The sequence below is a fragment of the Pogoniulus pusillus genome, chromosome 33 (genome assembly GCF_015220805.1).
Source record: "Pogoniulus pusillus isolate bPogPus1 chromosome 33, bPogPus1.pri, whole genome shotgun sequence".
Lineage (NCBI taxonomy): Eukaryota > Metazoa > Chordata > Aves > Piciformes > Lybiidae > Pogoniulus > Pogoniulus pusillus.
The window spans coordinates 4958464-4982679 of record NC_087296.1 but is presented as its reverse complement, the minus strand read 5'-3'; the positions used below and the strand labels follow the sequence as shown (position 1 = coordinate 4982679).

The following is a 24216-nucleotide window of genomic DNA, read 5'->3' as shown; positions in this document are numbered from 1 at the left end:
CTGGGTGCTAGGTTGGACTGGATGAGCTTGGAGGTCTCTTCCAAACTGGTTGATTCTATGATTCTATGGTTGTCTTGTCAGACTAGAATACTCTGCTGTCTGATTTTGTTTTGACAAGGATTTCTGACATAACACGTTAATTCATTCCTTTTTAAGTGCAGGCCATTGCACTCCATGAGACTTCTCAGCCTCCTACTTCTTTTTGTAATGTAATTCTCTCTTGTTTTCCTTCTAATATGCTTCAGATTTTGTACCAAGAAAGTCTTCCTGCTCACTATGTCTAAGTCATTACTTAAATAAAAAGGGAGTTCACCATGGGTGTTCTTCCAACCTCTACTTAACCTCTGCAAGATAAACATAAATGTCAGCATATCACCATATCAAGCATTTATTAATGTCCAGATTTGTGTAATCTAATGCATTCTTCTTTTCCACAAATTTGAAGTTTATGAGAATCTTTCACCCAGCATTAGGCTTCATCTCATTTTCTGTTAAGCTTCATGTTTTTAATTATTCTTTTCCTGAAGCTTTATTTGGAATATCCATTTCTGCTGTGGCAAGAGCAGCCTGTACACTTGGATTGGTTCTAAAGAGAGAAAAAGATGCTGGAGCACATTAACCTTTTCATTAGGCACATTGCAAAGGTTTGAGCTTTGACCTCAGGGGCTAGCAGCTGTGAAACAGATGTTTGGTGTATTACAAGTATTAATTTACTGATATTTTAAAATAATGGTTGTGTCATTTGCTTAGATTGAGATGCTGTATTTAAGGGTTTCAGAAGATAAGAAAAAATTAAGTTTCATGTACTGCCACTAGAAGGAGATAAAATTTTGCTTAGCTGGCTGGTTCAGCTTTTCTGATAGAGTTTCTAACTTTTCAAGCTGTATGAAAATGTTGGTAACTTGATTTAATCATATGCTCTGTGATATGAGTGCATAGGTTTTGTATGAATACATGTGTCTTAAACCAGCCTTTCAATAGTTCTTTGTCTACTTATTAAATCACTGTATTAGGCATTTTTGCACCAGGTCTTGCTTTTGTTTTTCTTGCTTTAAATAATTTCTGCCTGGAAAAGCTGAGTAAATGCTCACTTCTAAATATATATTTTTTAATTGTCTTAACTGACAGTGCTTATATTACATTAATATCATCCTTCACTTTTTATAGATAGGGGGTTAAGTGACTACTAGAAGTACAGAAAGCCTTTACAAGAACATAAATGTGTGCCAGATCAGCCTGGCATAGCCTGATGAAGTGATCAGCTTTTAGATGAGCTCAAGTGTCATTTAGTAGCTGGGGGTCATCTCATTCCCCTGGTTATCCTGAGCCAGGGTGTGCAGGTAATTGCAGGTGGGAAATTGTTAGTGCATTAGTGCCAAGTGTAATTTGAAAGAGGCTACCTCATCCTCAGGCTAAATGTGCCATGGGCATTACTGGTTTGCCTTGGACTTGCATATCCTGGCAAGGGTATTCCTACGACTTACCTCTTGAGACTCTCCTCAGTCTGCCAGGGAGAGTGAACTACTTGCTGAGATGAAATATAGAAATGCATGTTTTGAGGAGCCAGGTTTTGCATTTCTGAGGCCTCAGCTAACAATCCTGTCAGTGCTTGGACAGATTTGTGTGTGCATGCTGCTAGGGGCAAATACTTCGGTGGCACTGAGGGTAGTCTGAGTTCAGTGATGACCGAGTGGTAATTTCAAAGTAAGTGGCAGTGTTTGAGATCCACATCTGTGATAGGTATGCACTCCTTTCAGTGGGTGCATTTAGGCATGCTAATGCAGCTGTAATTTTGGGCCCTGCAGTTCTCAAATGTGAGTTGCGGAAGTTCATAGATTAAAGACTTGGACTAGTTTGGCAAATTTAGCAAAGAAACAGTATTGCAGTTAAGGTACATTACAGGAAACTGGAGAAAGTTCATTGAAACACATAATGAATAAACACTGGCTTTCTGCTTTGTCTTATTTTTTTCCATTTTCTTTTGATTTTTATCTTCAAGCTTGGAATTCCTTTGCAATCCTTTTGCAGAAGGTAATTGCCCTTTCCCATTTCCTCCTGAGCGCTTACTCTCTGTGTGAGGCCCTGGTACTCTACTAACTAAAAGATTAACTCTTGTAAAAAACACAGGGCAAGATGGAGTCTTTGTTTAGTTTCTTTAGATTTGTCTATCTGGGCTGTGAGTACCTCAGCTTGAAAATTGCATGTATTACATAGTGAAAACTCACAGAATTTACTATGTTAATAGTAATATGTATATAGACTATGGTCTAGATACATAGAATCAGTCAGGGTTGAAAGGGACCACAAGGATCATCCAGTTCCACCCCCCCTGCCATGGACAGGGACACCCTACCCTACATCAGGCTGGCCAGAGCCTCATTCAGCCTGGCCTTAAACACCTCCAGGGTGCCCTCCCTGGGCAACCCATTCCAGGCTCTCACCACTCTCATGCTCAACAACTTCCTCCTCATGTCCACTCTGACCCTACCCACCTCCAGCTTTGCTCCATTCCCCCCAGTCCTGTCACTCCCTGATCTCCTAAAAAGTCCCCCCCCCAGCATTTTTGTAGGCCCCCTTCAGATACTGGAAGGCCACCAGAAGGTCACCTGGGAGCCTCCTCTTCTCCAGCCTGCACAGCCCCAACTCTTTCAGTCTGTCCTCATAGCAGACCTGCTCCAGCCCTCCAAGCGTCCTTGTGGCCTTTCTCTAGACACGCTCCAGCATCTCCACATCCCTCTTGTGATAAGGGCTCCAGAACTGGAGACCTCTACCTTTTGCTGAATTGACTGCCTCAGGAGAAGGGTGTTGCAGTTTCTAGGCTTGGTTTGAATTGGAATTGTAACTGAAATTGGTGATGTGACAAAAGGTGATAAGCAGTGAATATCAGAGGAGGCTCTTCAGAAAAATGTTACCACCTGAAATGGCTAAATGGAACTAGTAGTTGCTGAGCCTGTGCTAGCAAGGCTGGCTGTAAGGTGGGATCTGTGAATCTGGGCTCAGATCCATTCTCCTGTGGCCACATGGAAAGAAGCTGGCCTTCTGTCCAGCTGGCTCAAAGCATGAAGAGCAAAAGACGTGACTGTAAGCTAGTGAGAAATGTAGGTCAGGAGATGATGTCTGACAGAACTTAAATTTCTGTATCTGCTATCATGAGATTTCTGCCCTTGGTTTTCTTGGTTTTTAAAGTCAATGCTGAGAATTGCCTTATTTGGCTTGCATTCAGCTCATGATATTTTCAGCATTTAAGAATGCAGATTTTTTAATTTCTAAGCTAGAGCAGATTCTTTGTTTAAAAGAGTAATTTTGTTTCTCTCTAGGAAAGCAGATGAACAATCTTTCTGAAAACCAAAGATCTCTTAGCCTTAAGGCTCAAAGTCCTTACCATCATTTATTACTTACATTTGTGGGGCAGCATAGCTGTTTTTTCCCAGGGAACAATTGAGAGGGGAAGATAGAATTGTCAGCTCAGTTTCCAAATTGGACCTAGGTGGCTCTGAAGGGAGTTATTAGCTGCCTGCAATGCCTCAGTGCTACTCACTGTTGATTCTAGTTCATCTATTTTTTTCTGTAGAGATCTGCTCAGAGGAGTTTATACCTTCTCTTGTGGATTTCCGAGTGGTGGATAGATTTGAGCCACTCTATACAAGTCAATAATGAAAATGGAGAATATTGAGTCCTTGGCCTTGCTAGCTCTCTTTATTTGCTCTGTTGGAGATTCTGAAGGCACTTAGGATCATCTTTTACACTTGGCAGCAATGCACATATAATATCCTCCACACAGAATTATTTTGGGACTTTCGTATTTCTCTTCTTACAGGCATGTATTCATAATAGATCCCTAGCAGATGAGCTCCTAGTACTTTACTTTGAGGTAGGAACCAAGTGTAATCTATAGGTCACTTTTTATACTAAAATCCTGGAGTTAAGCTTTATTACTATCAGAAATGCTCAATGTGTTGGCAGTTACCCAAATTTAGTCAGTAACTAGGACTAGCAATTCTTTAAAAAGGGGTTTGGGCAGTGTTAAGAAAGCTGCTTTAAAATGTGAGTTCTGTGTGTCTCTGTAGTATGATTGTTTTCTACCAAAAAAAAAAAAAAAAAAAAGGAGCTTTTCCCTGATCCATCAAACCTACTGTTTGTTTGATGTAGTAACATAAGGAGTTGAAGAGAAAATCGCTGTTGTAACTTCTTGTCTGATGAGCCCTTCTGGGTGGTCTGCATAGTTTAAGTATTTCAGTGATGAAGTATTTAAGAGATTACAATGTTAAGAAAGCAGGTAATCAGAAAACTTATCTCCCTGTTATGTAGCAGCACAATAGAGTTAAAAGGCACAAACAGAAATTGTTCAGCTTTTTCATGTCATGGCACTTAATGTAGCTGTAAAGAATTTTTTTTGACCAAGCTGAACCATAGAATATTAAAAGCTATTAATTCAGTTGATTAGTTGCCTAAAACCAATGAAAGCACAGCTGAGCAAATTAAATGCTAACACTAAATTCAGTCATAGCAGAGTACAGACAATTGCAGCAATGGCTTTCTGTTTTAGAGTTTTCATTAGACCTGTCAGTTTCATGTGTTACCCTTCAGCTGTAGGTACTACAGCTTCAGCAGTTACACCCTGAAGCCTTTGTAGAGCTTTGTCTTGTTCTTATATGTGCCAGCTGTCAGCACAGCACACTAGGTAAAATATATTCTCTGCAACGGGAATAAGCAATTCTCTTTAGCTCCCTCCCCTCTATTTCACAAGTCTTTATCTACAATCAGCAATTCTATTAACACTCTTTGGTTTAGATCAGGTTTTTGTTTCGAATAAAATGTGGTAATAAGAAACTAGACAATGTTAGATCTTCAAATAACCCCTCCCTTTCTGCATTGAGTCTGTAAAATATGTCTGTTCCAACCCCCAAAACTGGCAAATGTGTGCTGTGAGAGATGGTGTGGACAGAGCATCCCCTCTGTAGCCTTGCTAGTAATGTGATTTTAGGCAACACACAGCATATGAGGAATGCAAATCTTGAAGTCTAATCAAATGAACATACAGCAACTATTCATGATGCTGCAGCCTTGCAGGGTATCTTAACATTGGGAATGCTTTAATAGCCCATTAAAAACACATCCTTCCCTCTCCTCTGATGAAGCAGCACTACCTTCCCTTTAGAACAGCATAATGAAATGAAAGCAGTGGAGAGCCATCTTAACAAAGGAACTGTTTGGAGGGGATCAGCTCTCCAGGGCTTTGGCCCTCTGGTTAGGTCCTGGCTTTGGCTGGGATAGTTAATTTTTGCAAGAATTCAGGAGGGAGGCACAGTCAGGTCAGCTGACCCTAACTAGCCCCAGGACATGAGGCTTAGTATATCAGCTGGGGGAGCCGACTAGGAAAGGGCTGAGTGCTGGTTTCCAAGTGATGAGCAATGGCACTGTGCATCACCGAGTACATTCTTGATATTAATGTTTCTTCTATTAATCAATTCTTACCTCAACCCATAAGTTTTCACCTTTTTGTGAGGATTATCATCATCCCACGAAGGGATGGGTGAGCAAGCAGCCATATGGTGCTTTTTTGCTGGCTAAGGTTAACCCACAACCTGCTGGTTTTAACCTTCATCCTGGAATAGCATGAAAAATGTCTGTTACTGCAGTCTAGGGCTGGTAGGAATTCTGGTTGCAACACACCAGAGCAGCAAATAAGGAATCTTGGCCTTTAATCTGCCTTTCAATAACCTGAATTCCAATTTGTAATTGGAAATCTGACCTGCCATTTACCTAAATGCTTTTCTAACCCTTGAGATGCTGTGTTGCTGAAAGATGGCTGTAGGGAAGCTGACTGGTACAGAGCAAGTTCTCCTTTGAAAGAAACAAGGCCAATTTTAGGGACTGGAGATGGCTACAGTGGTGTGTTGATAGAGCCACCATAGTGTTTAAAAGAATACCCTCTGGCAGGCAGAGGCCAGCACCTCTTCTGAAGAAGCAGCAGCACCATACTGCTCTTAGTTTCTGAATAAGAAAATGGACTTGGGGACATTGTTTTGCACCACTACATCTGTGTACCTCCTGCAGATAGCAGAAGTGAGCACTTAGCACCATAACCACAACATTCAATCCTGTGCTTTGCTTTCTGCAGCTTTGTTGGTGCAGCAGTTTGAACAGCGTAAACCAAGTACCAAGTCCTTACTTCTGCACATGGAGCAAAAAGACAACTGTTGAAGCTGGCAATTAGACCACCAGAGTCAGAACTGCCATTGCTGTGGTTATTCTGCACCTTCCTAATGCAGAGTAACTGCAGCTCCATAGCTGTGCTTGTGTAGTGATCTACTTGCACAAGAACTTAGTTTTGTGAATTAAGAACACAATCCCTTAAGTGAATAGAAAAGCTGTTCCCAGGGCACTATAGAGTGTCATGCAATTACATGTTGTAACTAACTTACTGTAGGCAATATACAGCCTGCATCAGAGAGCACACCAGGATGAAAAATGTAAGCATAACTCAAGCTGATGTTAGACATGCAATTGAAAAGTCAAATGGAACAAATTGTCTGGAAATGCCTGTCCCAGCAGCTTTCTAATGACAGAGTTCTCTTCCAAGTGCTTGTCTGTAGGTACATTCACAGTGAGACTGTGAAAGCATTTGAAACTAGAATACATTTTAGACTGCATTTAAGAACATGCAGATGATTCCCTGCATTCATTTGCATTTGAATCCTGTTTAACTCCACACAGGCGACTCAGAGCAGTTCCCTCAATCCTTCATAAGCTTTTCCACTTAATTGTCATTACTGTGGTGGCATGGGAGCTGAAAGGGCCAGCACAATGATCCTGTTCTTTCTAGGCTTTGGCTAGAGGCTGCATTTTTACATTCTAACCAGCTTCAGTTTACACATTAAGTATTTGGAAGCAGTTCTTTCCACCTCTACACTAGTTTTGGCTGTACAGCTTGGGATAACTACATGTCTGGAATACACCCCAAGTACTGGTTCCAAGCATTATGCTTTAGTTACTGGTGGCAACTGCTTTTAGGACTACCACCAGAGAAGCCAAAGTTTACACTACACCAGTTGGAAAGTCTCAGCATTTCTCTGGCCAACACCCATTCCTGCACCACTAAAACAGTAGTAGCCAGACCACTAGCTAGTACCTGCTTTGAGTCACCCTCCACTCAGATCTGAATACCAGAACAGATTTGGGTTTTGGCAGTGTATGCTGCTCCTGCAGGACTGATCACATGAAATCAGTTTTCAGTTGCAGTTGTTGCACCAGCTTAGAGCAGAAGCTAGGGGCTAGGAACACCAGTACTAATTTACTGTCAAGGTTACAAGCTTCAAGACAAGATCTGTAACTTGCAAAGTCAGTCTAAGCTTAAGTACCATAAATGTACACCAGAGTTTGTTACTGAAAGACCAACAGATTGCAGGAGTTAATCTTAATTCAGAGTGAGATACTTCACATATTAAATGCTGAAGAGAAAAGCAGGCTAGATGAAAACAAATCTCTAACCTTTGCGTGTTATACTGCTTTCAAAGCTAAAAGAGTTTATTTTTATATTCTTTTGACCTACTGTCTCATTTTAACCTATCAAGCTGTTCAGAGCTGAAATGCATCCCCTACCTGGGTAAAGTAAATTGAAAGTAATTTAGGAGAAAAAAATGAATCAAGTTCAGAATTAAACCATTTGGTACCAAAAAGCATGAAGGGTGGAATTGCTGGATCATCACTACAAACAATTTAAGCGAACTTTTATTGAAGCATTAAGTTGTGGTACAGATATTTTTAAATGATCAAAGTCTAACACCACAGAAATGATAAACATCATACTCCCCCCCATCCTGGTCACCCTAGATAGTCCAATAATCCATTCAACAGCTTTCATTTTTATAGCTGAGGCTTATGCTTCTATCTGTAAAAATGTGTATTTCAGTATTACTTGAAAAGGGATCTTCAGTCTACTTAAAGGACTTCAAGCCAACAAACGTCAGATCAGTTGGGACAATGGTTTAGAACAAAATAAAGAAACATCCAAAGTAAAAACTGAAATCTTGGTCCTCAGTATTAACACCAAAAAGCATTAGTGCCATTTACAGCATGTCACTGATAACATCGGTAGAGAACATCAACAATATGCTTAACATAAAAAAACCCAGAATGTTCCAACCACTTGATTTCTAACCAAGCAGACTTCAGTTAATAAGCACCAAAAAAGTGCTTCATTTATAAATACAGAAGGAACAAAAAAAAAACCCACCACATTGTGTCAAACCAGAAAGTCAAAACACTGCAAGGACAAGAGGGAGAAAAATCATCTCAATTTTGTTAGTTAACATGCTGGTCTCACAGCTGTTAAAATCCCAGTATTTGCAAACACAGCTGAAAGTCTGCCAGCATTTCAGTCAATACCCATTAAAGTGACTTTGAATTACACATTCATGCTTTATGAATAGCATTCTACTTCACTGCTGTCCAGGTGTCCCAGACAGTTCTTGTTCTATGCCTTCACTTAATGCCCTCAAGTCACAGTAAGAGGAACCACCTTATTTCAGAGGGAAAAAACAGATGAAGTCACAACACTCAAATACAATGTAAGTCACATGCACAACGTCACAGGACTGTCACAAGATAGAGGCATTAGCTTTGCTTGGAACAACAAAATGAGGTGACACTGGACCAGTTTAGAAGCACTCTTTACAGTTAGAAGTGGTAGGTCACAGGTTTCACTTGAGAATAACCCAAACCAATCAGTCAACACACCCAAACTGGCAAATTCCACTCCTTCACTAGATCTACCTGCTAGTGCCCAAGAGCACCAGCTTCTTAGTCTGACATAACTGGTGACTGGGAAAGAAAACATCTGGTGCCAATACAAACTTGCACTTTGCCTAGCTGTCACACCACTGTGCCAAAGCACTTGCATCCTGACTCAGCTCTACTCCTACTGAGTCTTGGACCTTCTTCAAATTCTGTCATTGTACAACAAACAGTGTGACAGCTTGGGAATGAGGACAGATAAGTGAGCATTAGGATGAAATTTAACCTGCATTAGTATTGATACTCGGGTTTCTGAGGGTGAAAGAGCAATGCATTAGCCTAGGGCCATAGTATAGCTGAGCAAATTCCTAGAGCATGGGGAAGAAAAAAAATCAGTCTGACTTAAAAATAAATCCACCACCTGTAGTAGCAAAACAATTTGTAACTGTTTTAAGAATTTTCTTCAAACATTAAAGTGTTAATCAGGAATCAGTTTCATTAGAAATCATACAAAGTTTGTCCAAAATTGGTTTAGACTGAAACCACAACATAGATGCAAAGAAGAAGTGACAATTTAAGAGAACTGTCCCCAGTGAGTAGGTTTAGGCTAAGTCTAATGAGGACGAAAGCCTTGTCTGTGAGGAATTTTTGGTGATACCTGGAGAAAAACTATACTGTGTTTAATTCTACCTGAATCCTTTTTACATGTGTTGTAAATTTTCATACAGTAAGATTTTTCTACATGCACTTCAATTTCACAGCAAGAGTGGCATAGAGTACCTAAACACAGAAGAGAGCATTCATGCAAGATATCTAACTCCTTGATATAATAATGCATACAATTCAAAATGGTTATACTATGATTACACCTAGGGCTTTCCACAACTACGAGGTGGTGGGAGTGGAAAGCATGGCCCCCTGAATCATTAACTAGAAAGCAACCACCACCTTCTCTATGGGATTTCTTTTTGCGCTTTTTCTTCATTATTAATCAACTGTGCTGCTGCTGGCGATTCTTTGTGAAACTGGTGAAAACAAAATTATAATCACTGAACTGGGCAATCTGGTGATCGAGGCGTTGAAACCCTTCAATCTTCTGGGCAGAAGAAAACACTGTACGACATTTAGAGCTCTAGAAAAGAAAAGGGAAAGTTCCTGCTAGAGAAGTCAGCATTTAGAGAGGGACTGGGAGACTGCGTGTTGTATGTGTGCTTCTTGTGAGATTGCTAACAAAAGGCTTCAAACCCCCACCCAACAAGCACTGCAGAAGTGTCAGTCCCAGGCAGCAATGCAGCTCCTGGTGGACACTGCTCAATAAACCACTATGGGGGCTGCAACATCTCAGAGAATTGAGGCTGTTCAGCCTAGAGAACAAAAGGCTCCAGGGAGACTTTACTTTAGCCTTTCAGTACTTAAAGGGGCCTGTAAGAAAGCTGTACCACAGCCTGTTGCAACAGGACAAGGGGTGGTGGTTTTTGAGCAAAGGATGGTACATTCAGAGCAGATGGAGTGAAGAATTTTTTTTACAATTAGAGAAGTGGTACATGTGGCCCAGAGAGGTAGTAGATCCTGGGGACAATCCAGGTTGGGTTGGACACGGCTCTGAACAACATCTAAAGATGTCCCTGCTTACAACAGGGGGTGGACTATATGACCGTTAAGGTTTCCTTCCAACTTAAAGCATTCTCTTATTCTTTCAGAGAATAATAACTGGGCTGCATTATCTAAGTTTTCTGGAGATCAAATTTAGAACATGTTATTACTGAAGTGTATTTTTATTTCCCAGTGAATCTGCCATCTAAATACATGGAGGCAAAGTGGGAACTAATAACTCTGGCCTTAACTTGTCTACATGCATTTAAGGAGCTGACAAGCTCAAGAAAACTCACCTGATTAACAAAGAGGGTTGTCACAAATTTTCCTGGCTTGAAAACCTCCACAACTTTTCTAATCAGGTCATCATAAGAGGTCTGACTTATGTTGGTTTCAAAACTAACATAAGAAAACTCTGGTTCTGGAGTGATGTGAATAGTCCAGTAAGTTCCCTGAAAATAAAATTAATATTATTACTACCAAATAATCAGCATTTATTTTAACATTAGTTGTCAACAAGTGCAATACTTACATCCGATTTCATCCCATTCATTGAATACCCACAAGGATTGAACATTGTAGCATCAATAACAGAACCTGGTATCAGGTCACGAATTCCACTCATCTGAAACAAGTTAAAAATCACATCATTTAACTTACCATACATGCTTAACTCAAAGGCAGAATGAACACAAATTTAGGGGCCAGGACACCAGAATCTCCCAACAAGTAATTTGATGATCTTCTCATTGCAGATGAACTTGCTTTGCATCCTGTCACTTGCCAAGCTAGTGACTGAGTACCAAGTTGCATGCAAGTTATCAGATAAAGAAGCAAAGCTGCATATCTCCATGACAAGAGAACAGCTTAGAGTTCTAGAACATAATTGCTTCTGCAAGCAGAACAGAAAATGGAGCTCCTGTTCAACCAGTACTAAATGAAGGTTTTGTACATGAACTCTGGAATGATACTTCATATCCTAGAACAAAATGTAGTCCCAACTACTTGTATTTTCCACACAGTACTTGAGCTACAGCCAAATCTCAATAACAAGTACAGTAAGAGAATCAAAGCCCAACATGGAAAAACAGATGAAGTCAGTGGTTGTCAGAGACTGTGTAGTGGCTGGCCCAGCCTTACACCCTGAGAGTCACAGGACTTCCCACTTGGAAAAGAGGAAATTCTGATACCTAGATTACCCCTCAACATTCATTATCTTCAGTTTAAGTCTGACTCCTCAATCTGTATCTCTCAGAGTTATTTCATTATGGTTTTACTCCTATTCAATTTTCAAAGGATAAACTACCAATCAACCCAAAGCACTGCAAAACACTTCTTTTAATAAAGCAGGGACATGGAAAATGTGAAAGTTATATTCCCCAAGACATTCTAGAGTTAAATCCATTTTTATCCCCAAATCATAAACTTGACATCCCACAATGTCTTCCCTAGCCCAAGACAAATCTTGCAGTGAATATTAAGTAAAAAATTTTGTTCCCCAGCTTCCACTGTTCCTCAAAATGCTGTCTTCAAGCAGACTCACACGAGTGACATCATTTGCAGTAACACCATCTTTCATGTAGAACTGGTCCATCACTACTGGGTCAAGCTCACTCATCAGAATTTCCAGTGTCTGATCAGGCTGATTGGATATCCGACTCTCTGGGAAATCCAGAGTGTACAGGTACCTACACAAAACAGATCATGCATAGAATAAATGTTAGCACCATCAAGTTCTACTGTAAGCCCAAAAGCAATGTCAAGCCTTTGCATACATACCAGCAATCAGAGTTCATACGCCCCATGCAATAAGCTGCTCCATCTAGACAAGAGAAGAAGTCTCCAGTTAACATAGCACAGCTGATCCTGTAAGATTGGCTTAACTCCACATTTGAAGATGCATGAAGTCATTCAGAAAACACTACACTAGTACAGCTAGCACCTCTGCCAAAACCAAAGCTTTTACCATCAGAAAAAAATATCTCCCTCACAGGAGGTGCTTTGGACACTCCAAAGCCTGCTGACAGGTCATTCAGATGACAGCTTTAGTTATGTGCAGACAAACTCAAGTACTCTCCAGCATTTAAATGCTACTCAAATTGATTATTCTCAGGTATGGAATTGTAGTACTTGTAAGAGTTGTTTGCTCAAAAAAATCTGCCAGTAGTTAAAATTGAAGGCTAGTCTTGTAGGTTTTTATTTTATTAAATGTTTAGCTTCAATCTTTAGTGCAGTGACTTTGAGAAGGCTACGTTTTTCCTCAATTCTTTGGTTACCTTCAATCACCATTCTACCTTTCAAACGAGGCTTCTATACTTAGTGAAGGCTGAAATCCTCAGATTGACTATATCTGGAAGTCTGAAGATGACCTCAGTTAAGACAGAGTGCTAAGTGTTAAGCTTTGTATGACTTTTATGAACTTACTTGGGAAAATTTCATTCAGAAACTCAACTTCTTCCTGGAAATTCCTATGTGGGTACTCCTGGTGGGAAGGCTTCATGAAATTCTTACGTGAATAAAAGAAGCTCTGGAAAAATAAAGTGCACCTTAGACAGCAAATACACCTGTCCACCTTCAATTTAAGTACCAAGAAAAATCAACTATCAAGCTTTCACAGGATCTAACATCTTGTCAAAGGCTGCTACCTGTATTTTAATTTCAGAGGCATATGGTCATTCCTAAGTTATTTTGTAAGCTATAGGAGTGACCTGAATCCAACACAGTAGCATTTTTGAGTTAGCATCCTTTCGGAGGCAAATAGAAGGCAAAATCTACAGCAGATCACGTAAGCTTACACAACAATCTTCCCAAGGGAAGCATGCCAAAGTGCCAATGGAAGCTTTGGCATATCTTATTAAATCTGTGGATTAGCAATGTTACAGAAAAGCTTTTTGTACCTTGAAAGTGTGTAGCACTTCTGGCACCTTACCTGAATTGAGTCAAACCCACTGTACTCCCTAGCAAGCTCCAACAGGGGAACCAGTGCTTGCAGTAAGAGGGTGGTACCACATGTCTTCAAAATGAAACGTCTCTTGGAGACAAACATGCTACTCTCACTGAAAGAGAGGTGTTAAAATGCATTAAATGCTTTTATATAAGACAAGCTGGGAGAGAATGGTTACAGCCTGCTTTTGAGCCCAATCCAATGCATTACTCTAAGTATGCATTACTCAGCATATGGTACATCAGCATGCTTGGCAAATGGATCAAACCAATGGATTTCAGCTAGTTTCCAGAACACTTCAGCATGTGTGACAAGTACCTTCACATCAATTAACTGAATAACTTAAGTAATACAGTTTGGAATGCTGTGTAAGAATTCCAAGTCAAGGGTCTGTTTCATCCAGAACACAGTTGCAACTACTCATTTCAGGATTTTGTTTTAAATGTGAGGCTTAGGGAAACAAGACTTCAGCACTTTCAGCAGCTTGCTCTTAGCCCAGCCTTGGTCTCCAGGCAGTCTCCCAGAGTACAAAAGTTTCAGCTTTTGTAATCCAATGTAAAAGAGAGAATGTCAGTCTGTAAAGTTCATGTAGAGTAAGCATGAAAGGATTTTGCAAGATGTAAAACACGTAGCAGAAGTAGTGTCCTTGTAACTGCTGCACTAGAGAAAATTTCAGGAAAGCTGAAATTTTCACAGATGGCCTTAGCTCAACTGCAAGAGTTGTTCCACTTCACTGCACTGCCTGGAGTTAAAGCCAATACTGATCTAAAATTGACACCTACATGCACTATTCTGCTGCAGTAATCCTAAACCTCTTAACTGGGCAGACTCATCTACCCTTGGACAAAATTCAGTGACCAGGTAGAGAAACACCATAGCTCTGTCCTTAATCCTTCTGGTTGAAAAAAATAACACTGGTGACTTGTACTACAGCAACACTTCTGCTACTGGAGAAGCACGGCAGTACTATGAACTGCAGATCCCTGCAAATTAGTCATGGACAGCAGTATCTTAACCCAGCCAAGAGGATCCCATATGACAGCCTGACAGCCTGAACTTTTTTTAGCTCTTAGTAACTAAAAGACAGTGACTTACCTGAGTACATAAGCTTCCTGCTTGTCAGTTTTTGTCACACTTATGATCAAACAATGCACATTCTCCAGAAGTTTGTCCCACTCAATCCTGGGAAGAAATCATAGAAAAGCACAAACAGGTTAAACAGAAGTTTTCTGGAGCCCTGGTCAAAAAGTATAGCCTAAACAAGACTGTGGCTTGCCTTGTGTTTCTGGAGCCAAAAGCAGAAAAGGTGAATAGTTTTAACACAGCAATTAGAAAAGCACAGTAATATCCAAATTGCCTCTCAATGGCTAAGTATTCATCAAGATCTGTTAGTGTAAACTGCTGCACAGCCAGCTCCAAGTTTCTAGAGGGTGTCAGGATAACCTTAAGCATTGCACCCTACATGTGCCAAGACAAAATTGTGTACCTTAAGATATGCTTTAGGTTAAATCTCCATGTCCTTCGAACACACTAATCACTGGCAACTAACCAGCAAGTTAATATTATGTGCTTTATGTCCAGCTTTGATCCATGCTCATAACTTGAAAGCTAGTCCTGAAAGCTAATACTTCTCATTAACCCGATCATCAGGATCACAGACATCTCTAGATGATTTAAGAAGACTTGTAGCAAATAGTTTAAAATATTACAAGAGAACAGAACTACTTCTAGATAGTGTATCTGAAGCTGCAGTGATCAATTTCAATACAGTTGTAGAAGCTTATCTCAATTATTACTATCATTAGTCATTCTACAAGGAATTTTATTAAGAAACCAAAAAAGTATAACTCAGAACTCAAGCCCAGAGACTTACTTCTAAGTGCTGCTCAGAAGTGACAGACTCACAAAAAACTTTGGTTGTCCCTTGAGTCTTGTGTCTACACCAGATTAGTAGAATCCAACAGTCAAGTTTGCCACAAAGCACACAGGAACAGACACAGCTTCCTGAAGCTGTAGAATTACGAGATTGCCAGCTGCTCTACTTCTCCCATCCCTCTTTTCTCACCTGCAAGTTTGTGCTAACTTGTGTCATGAACCCAGGAGTTTGTCTAGCATAGAACTAAGGCATCCCATCCACAGAGGTCAAACAACTATAGGACCTCTTGCACCTAAAAGCATGAAAGAACTGCAGTTTTTTACCATAGGCTTTGGTGCCTATGTAACTGTTACCCTAATCCTTCGGGAGTCAGGTCTTTCTCCCCTTGACACTGCAGAAGCTGCACTTCAGGACAGAGCACTTGCTGAGGACTCTCCAGCAGGCACCCATCTTTCCCTTTAGAAAACAGGTCAGGTCAAAGTTGAGATTTACATATAAATATCCAGATGTTCTCTGTCTCTCTAAACATCCCAGGAACTGAAGGCATTCTCCCTTTTCTAGTCTATTCACAGAATCACACATTGGTGGTCCTTTCCAGCCATAGTGATTCATAATGATTAGATGTTGTGCTGAGGGATTTGGTTTAGTCACAGACTTGTCAGTGTGAAACTAATGATTTGACTAAATCTTGAAGGTCTTTTCCAATCTAAAAAAATCTGTGGTTCTGTGACACTTAAAAATCAGAGTGAAGTTTCCCCTACCACCCAGATGAGTGAACCTTGATGAAATTTTCTTCAGCTACAGACTGGACAGCCCAGATCACTCAAATCTGCATGCCAAATCAAAAACACAACAGCTTGTTTTTACTGCTCAGATATGGCCTTGCTATTTCCCCTCAAACATCCTTTTATACTCCTTCTGTAAACTGAACTAGGTAATGTGTTTATTTGTTCAAATTGCAGCACCACTCCTGACAGTATTTCATCTGCCATTAGATAAATACCCAGTGTCTGACAGCCTTTACAAAAGCTGAGGCAGGTTTCCCTTGCACTGCCCAATGCTGAGCCTCATTAACTCCATCTGTACATTACTACAAGATCTGATCTGCACTTGCATAACTATTAATGGGTATGTGCCTATCTTAGGCTTTTCAGGGGCATACACCTCAGCCTTCACAAGCTTACCTGGTCGAACAGTCCAAAACCTTAGCTTTATGCAGACAAGGGAATTTTAAGTAACACTGCAGTGCAGTTGCATGCAGACATTTCAGGTAAATGGCTCCTTTAATCACATCACAGCAAAGGAAGATGTAACCCAAAACCAGTGTTCAAGTCACCCAACAATGAAGTATCAGTACAGCATACTACCAAGAACACAATATTGCAGATATCCTTAGTTATGTTTTTAACACTGTCATTTATCTTCAGTTACTAGGAGTGAATCTGCAGTTACACAAGACCTTTGAGAATCAGAAGTCTGCTCAATTCCTTTCCACTACAAAACCCGAGCTGAGCATATGCTAAATGGTCACATGTTCAGCCTTTACATGAAAAATAAAGACTAAGTTCATCATTTGATCTGATTACAATAAAAAGGCTTACAACTTGAGAAGCATAGTGTCATGCTTGAGCCAGAACCCTTAAAAGGCAAAGAGCTGCAGCACCCAGAATGAAACTTAGCCACAAAAATTTTGTGGAGGTACTGGCCTGCAGCTACCTGCATTTTGATATGAAGCACAAGAAGCTGCAGAAAGGCCACTAACATGCTGGATTTGACTTCAATAGAATCCACTTAAAAAAGACAACTTCAGTATTTGACATCTTCCATGGTTTAAACAGCTAAGAAAGACCTTAAATTTAAGACTACTTAGTACCAGGTAGACCAAGCTCACTAGAAGTCTAACTTTTATATTTAACTAGTAACAAATAAAAAGATCAAAGAGACAAGCAATGGTCACTGCCACTTAAAATCCACATTAAAAATAGATTACTATGGTTCAGTCCATGCACTGCAGTTAATCCAATTCTGTCAAGTAAAAATCCTCAAATTTAGTAGTTAGGATACCCAAAAACATTATTTCCTGAGTCAGAGTCTTGCTGGGAAGCCAAGTCTCACAATGAAAAAAGGGAAGTAAAGAAGCTCACTTAAAATACTATCATGAGCTTCTACGCTTCAAAATCCTCCTTTTGATAGGGATTGTGTGGATTGCATTAAGATTTACTGAATTATTTCCCACAGCCAGACATCTGGGCAATCCCAAACACTCTGCAAACGGCTTTGCTATACTCCAGCCAAGCATACATGACAATAATCAGCAGCTAAATTCTGTACTAGACCTACATCCATTTGAACTCCTAACTCAAAGCACATTTGAGACCAACTCCTTGCTGTTACATAGACTTATTAGCAACTTCATTCCAGAGCTGCAAGATCCTGTTTCTGAAATGTCAGATAACTGCCACCTACTGAAAGTCAAAGCAATCTGTCCAATAAGAAAGCACCATGCATTTAAAGTGCTTGCACATGCTACTCAGAACACCAAAGAAAAATGAAAATCTACTTAAGTGTGAAAAAAAAGTCCATTCTTGAACAGTAGAAAGCTACTTGTTCTATGCTTGACTAACAGAACATGCCAAGAGAATAAATGAAATCATGTTTTGCAATTTACTATAGCTATGTTGCAATGTTGAGTGCCTTATCAGCACAGACTCCTTACCAGTGTGCAAATCACTTCCATTCAGACTGCCACCTAGGTATATCAGTATAGAAAACCTGCCAGAACCGAGCAGCAGAATTCATCTCTGGGAAGCATGCTATGTGTAATAACATGACCCATCAGTCCCTCACCAGCCAGTTCCAAACCATCATGTTTGCTCCTTTGTTTCATATTCCTCAGAAATAAAGAATGAACGAACTCTGAATCAAGTTTTCCTTGCCAGAATGCACGTTATTGGCCCATTCTGGACCTTCACTTTTAAGGATAAAATGGGTTTCTACACAGGAGTCAAGCACGAGGTAGCAGAACATTACTGCTGGTTTGGGCCAACAGGGAATGTGGTAACAGCAATGCAAGGACAAAGAACTACGCCAAGAACTTGTTCCTATCAGCAGTTAATGCACTCCACAAGCACACCAGCAGACCACCCCAGTAAAAGGACCTTGCTAATGCAGCCCAGATAGCACTGTGAGCATTGTTTTGCAGTAGGGCAGGAATTCTTAGGAAATAAATCCTGTGATATTCTTGAAGGGAGATTAAGCTGTATACATACTCCTGTATGGCTCCTCATTAAAAGAGAGTAGCTGACAAGTCTGCAGTACTCAAAGCATTTCCATGGTGTTTTAAAAAATCAGCACTCAACTGCAGAGCAATTTTTTTATTTCCTTGCCTGTTACCTCGTGTTTCTAGGAGCCAGAAGAAATAACTGTAGCCTGCTAATGAGGTAACTGATAAGTAAGGAAATTCCTAGCAATACTGTGATCCACAACAGTTAAACTTAGTGTCTTGTCTGAAGTGCCTGTGGTACACAGAGGCTGGCTTAAAATACCTATGTCAGCAGCACTGCAACATTCAGTTTCAAGCACCCTGAAACTGGTAAAGTCCAGACAAAGACAGTACACAAAAATCACAAGCTGGTGCATCTCTGCAAACAGCTACATGCGAATTAATTTCCTTCTGGAATTGAAACTTTAGTTTATAAATTGCTGTTTAAGAGGTATTATCTTGACCTATGTTCACAGTGAGAGTTTAGACAAGCCACTGGGCAACTTGATAGTTTTACTTGGGCACTATCTTGGGATGCACAAAACCCACACACCCTCTCTATGCTCTGAACAGATACACAAGACTGTCTGCATCTCCCTTACCTTAAGGTAACTCTCCAGACACATGCACTTAAGTCTTGAATGAAAGAACCTGAATAGAAAATTGCATCCACATCAAAAGTGATACCAAGGAGTACTTCTCACAATATTTCTTACCTAGAACATCTTGGGCCAACTACTAAAGAATTATTCCCAAATGACACCAAGATATTCCAGCAATGCCACAAAGATGGCCACAGTGCTTTAAAGGCTACAATATTTCTCTTGTTGCAGGCTTTTTATCATTACTGCAGTTATGGGGAGTATGCATAGGCTGGTGACCTCATCAATCCTTTATGTCCAAAGATATGCAACAGGCATTCCAAAGTCATGCTTATCAAAGGACAAAACGCCTAGCAGTCCAGATGTTTAAGGAAGTGTGAACCTCAAGAGGCACATCAGGGCTTTGACTCTTTCAGGCAACATCCAGATCATCTTAGAGAAGACAAGCAGATAGTGCTGCTGAGCACTGGGGGACAGGACAGAGGTGCAGCAGTACTGCAGCAGTGAGCTGACTCGGGCCATAGGGTGCAGCACAAAGCAAGTACTTACAGGACTGCCAGCAGTTGCTTAACTATTAGTGCTTACAAGTTCTCATCTAGCACAGCATGAAAACCTCTGATCAGTGTCATTCCATATTGCTCATTACTGACTTCTGTTTCCTTCAGCCTCTTATGTGTCCACAATGCAGACAAAGTTTCATGTCAGGGTAGTCCAAGGTTGAATTCTTGAGATATGTACTGGTGGTTATTTGCACCATTATCCTATAGTTTTGAAGTTCTATACACTGACGATCACAAGCCTCAAGATGAGAAATGCAGAGATGGACATCATCTGAAGGAATAAAGAGATTACTGTGGGGATAAGTGAATGCCCTACTCAGTCACCACAATTCCAGGGCTCACAGCACATTCATAATTCTCAGCAAATACTCCTTTTTTAATATCTAGTTTCAAGCTAAGTGTATTAAAACAGTAAAGATTTTTTCTGAAATAGTTCCCACCTATCCAGACTCTTCTCTCAGAAACAGGCTTGCCCAAAGGAGGAAAAGATGTGAAATGGTTTACTGCATCACTTCTTGAACTTTTTTCCTTTTCTCACTGGTGACATCCAGCGAAGACTTTAAAATATTTTATCTCGAGCAAGCACATGCAGCGTGGAAATATTTCACTCTAAACACCAGCTTAGTCATTCGGTAGATGAATGGCTCACTTTTCACTACTAAGCAGGTATTACAATACAAAAGGCAAGCTCAACTGGTTTGCAACTTGATGCTAATTTAGCTATTGTTCAACAGTTTCAGCTTTGATTTAAAGTTCTGTTCAGCAAGCTAGATTGTACAATTGCCTTTAACATAGTGGGATACAGTGTATCCGGATTTTTTTCATGGCAACACTTATTTAATACCAATGATTTACTAAAAGCCAGTATTTATAAACCTTCATTTCCGGCCAGCAAGAATATTACTCCTGGACACAGGTTAAGAGCAGCTTTCAACCAAAAAAGTACACAGCTTGAATTAACAACTTATGTTAACAGCCAATTCACAGAAAGGCCTTCAAAGCTTGCTCACAGCTCTGAAATTGTATGAAAAACCACAGCGTTTGTATCTGCTCTATTAGAAGGTTACAGTCACGTCTAAACCATACGAAGGACCAGCCGCAGCACCTGCCTTGCAACGACATTAAACCATCTTGAGCAGTTCTAAAAATTAAGTCTGCAGCTCACAACATGAGCTTCAAGTGACAGAACACGGGAGAGCATGAATGTGTCAATGAGGAAAGTGTTTGCAGAATGCCATCTCTGAACTACACCTGCATATATAAACACCACCAGCATATTAATGCAAAGTCAAAAGATTATTTTTGGAATCTTCCACATTTGAAGTCTAACATGACAGGAATCCTGAAGTGGCTACATACCTCTGATCATCTGCATGTATTTCAGCTAGGGTTTGTACTAGTCTTCCATCACTGCCTGGACACTTAACTACACTAATTGTTACCTTGTGCTGTCTGCTACATCAAATCTCAACCATCTATGTGACCAGATGTGATTACTTCCACGTTAAGTACATAATTCAAAAAGCTGTAAATAGCTCTGACCTGTAGGTGTAATAGTTGGCCTGTGTAGCTTCCTGATGTGAAGCTAAGTATGTATTCTGCAGTGCTGCTTGCATGGGCGAAATGAAGCTTCCACTGTCCATGAGCCAGCGGTGTCTCTACACACATGCATTCAGACTATTATTTCAGGAACAGCAGTACCTGCCCAGTGGCAATTCAGACCTTTGGATAGGCAACCTTACCAATATATGTGCATAAGAAATCTGCTGAGAAATACCGAAGGAGGAGATAAATAATGTGTGCCAAGCATGCGGTACATCATGACAAGCTCTCTGACATTCACTTATAATAGGGATACATACAAGCCAATCTGGATACACTGAAAAGTTAGATGTATCGGGTACCATCAGAACCTGAGAAGCTGAACAGTTTAACATACTGGTAGTAAGCTATTGGCATAAGTATAACCTTCAGATTCGCTCTGTGCAAATCTGCTTTTTTCAGCTACATCAGCCAATACAGCTACATACCAGCTCTGTAGTCCTTGAAGGCCTGTACAGAGTTCTGGGTCCATTCCAGGGCACCTAAGCAGATTTCTGCTTTGTACTTCAAGCTCACGGCTTCCATTTTCTGACACTTCCAGGACACTTAAGATAATGTAGCCTGCAGATCTACAGCTGGAGCCCTTATTACAGCAAGTCGGAGGTGTAGGCACTGCAGTCTTTCAGCCTGCCTTCCCCTGAAATACCGTACCGGCAATCTCCAGCCATGAGCTGCGTGCCGGCAGGTGGCCACCAGCTCCCGCGCTAACAAAGGCCAGACCCGGTCGGGCACACCTCAGCCCCGGGAGGCAGAGCTGTCCCCCTCCCGCAGCGAGGGCCCAGCGAAACACGTGTGCGGCAGAAGCCGTGCGGGCCCCGGGCCTTTCTCCCCCGCTCGCTGGGTGGCAGGGGCAGGAGCGCCAGCACATTCTTCACATGCCCATTGGGTGACAGACGCGGGCCCACCCCTCGGCAGCAACCAGCTCCCATTGGCCTCAACTTGTCAATGGGGGGAAAAAAGGAGGCAGCGCGGTCTGGGAGCGGAGCCAAGAGCCTCACGTGTAAACTGTGGCTCCAGCCACACTTCTAAGGGGGAGTGGGGGGGGCATGCCCGGTGCCTGCCACGCCATAGAGAGGCATGGAAGGGTCCCCGCGTAACGCCCGATTCCCTCCCCGAGAGCCCGCTGGATGAACCTGCCCAGCAGCAGCACAGTGCCGGACGTCGCTACGAAACCGGCCATGCGGGGGAACCATCAATCCTTGTCTCGACAGCAGAAGAGATCGCTGCTTTCCCGCTTCCACGAACTGGAAACGAGATCCCTATCCCACTCTTCCCTCAGCACACAGCACTGCTTGTCCCATCGGGCACGGATTTCAAAGGTTTCCCCTCGGAAGCTGGCGGGGAAATGCGCCTCGCCGTACAAGGACTACCATGGCTGCCTGAGCGGGACTAGAAGCTACCGGGAGCTGCCAACGTGCGCGGGGGCTTGGCGCAGAGGGGTGGGGGCCGCTGCCACGGCCCCGGCAGCCAGTAGCACTGCGACACTCCGCCATCCATCTCCCCCCGCAGGCGCTCCCGGCCTGAACGGCACACGCACGGCTTGCCTCTCCCCGCCGCCACATGTTGCCAGCAGGGACCACACGGAGCCGCACGAGGTGGCGGCACGGAATGGCTTCCGCGCCGCACCGTCCCCGGCACTGCCACCTTCCCCCCACCTAGCCCCGGCCGAGGCGAGGGGAGGTTCCCTGCCTCCGTGGGCCGGCGCCATAGCCTTCATGATGGGGCGGGGGGGTCTCTAGAGGGCAATGGAAGGTCAACCCCTGCTCGCCCGCGACAGGCGGTAGAAGCCAGGGCTGTCACCGAGGGTGGGGGACGGAGTCCGCGCGTGGCGCTGCCGCTAACGGCTCCTCCGAAGCACCCCGGAACCAGCCTCCCGCCAGCGCTGCCGTCAGTCCAAGCACGGCCATTACCCCTCTAGCCCTGCCGGCTCCCACCCGGCCCCGCACCACCACCACACCCGGGCCCCCCGTGCGCCAGCCATTCACCGGCTCCTCCCACCCCCCTCCCCCGGCCATTAAGGGCAACCCTCCCAACTACTGCCCCCCACCCCCAAACCCGGCCGTTAACGGACCTGGGTATGGTGCGAAGATCGCCGGACCCCTTGCTCTGGTGCGGCTCCTGCTGTGAGGGCTGCTGCCGGGCGAACCACACCTCCAACAGCTTCTCGGTCCCTTCGAAGAAGTGTGCACCGTTCTCCTTCATGGTGAGACAACTCGGCAACCAACAACCACAGAAATTAACGACAACCAAACTACCGCCCCCGGCCGCTACCGTTTGCTGCTGCACGGGCCGCGCTGCCGCCGCCGGTCCCAGTTCGTCCTGGGCGGATTTCACCTTCCACGGAATTTTTTTTAATATTAATTTAGAAAAAAAAATTAGGAAAAAGGATTTTTTTTTTAAACCAGCGAAAACCACCCGGAGTGCACAGCGGCGAATGCGGCGTGAGCGTGTGTGAGAGGGTTACAGTCTGAGCGAGGGTGCAGGCGGGCAGGCGATGCGGTTCGGTTCCTTGTAGTCCGTGTGTTCCCCTGTTACAGAGAAGAGCGTTGAGCGAGCGCTAGCTAATGTCGCCGGCCATACTGTGTAAGCGAGGGGCTAGTGCGCACGCAGCCCTTCTTATACCTCACAGGTAACTGCATCATGTAGGATCGCGCCCACCATTGGGCCGCCGTTTCTCGGGCCCGCCCTTCTCTGCTTCCCATAGGACAGCGCCGACGCCTGTCAAAAAATATGCCGGTTCCTGTGGCCCAACCCACTGCAGCCCGCCCGCCCCCAGGGAGCGGGAGCGGGGAGCGCGGGCGGTGGCGGGCACTGGGTAGTGTCAGAGGCTGCGCTTGGAGCCGCCGTGTAGCGGCTGGACGGGTGGTGGTGGCCCCCGGGGGTTGAGGGAAAACGTGATCTGTGGTCGGCAGAAAGTGATCCGGGGTTGAGGGGCGCTACGAGGGGGAGCGCGGCGGAACATGGCCGAGAGACGGCGGAGAACGAACCCCCAAATAACAGCTACGTTCGTAGCGAGGGGCGAGCCCGGGAAGAAGGCGTCT

The 24216-nt window shown here is 42.9% G+C and overlaps 1 protein-coding gene across 1 annotated transcript; it reads right to left on the bottom strand.

Moving 5' to 3' along the window:
• Positions 1-7713: 7713 nt before the first annotated feature.
• AMD1 (adenosylmethionine decarboxylase 1) lies at positions 7714-23471 on the bottom strand. The gene is made up of 9 exons (XM_064170068.1): positions 23247-23471; positions 14369-14455; positions 13259-13385; positions 12754-12856; positions 12109-12151; positions 11873-12017; positions 10862-10954; positions 10626-10781; positions 7714-9868 (listed from the first exon to the last, which is right to left on the bottom strand). Exons 1-9 carry the CDS (start codon positions 23375-23377, stop codon positions 9728-9730), a joined length of 1026 nt encoding a protein of 341 aa, XP_064026138.1. The 5' UTR covers positions 23378-23471; the 3' UTR covers positions 7714-9727.
• Positions 23472-24216: the final 745 nt, after the last annotated feature.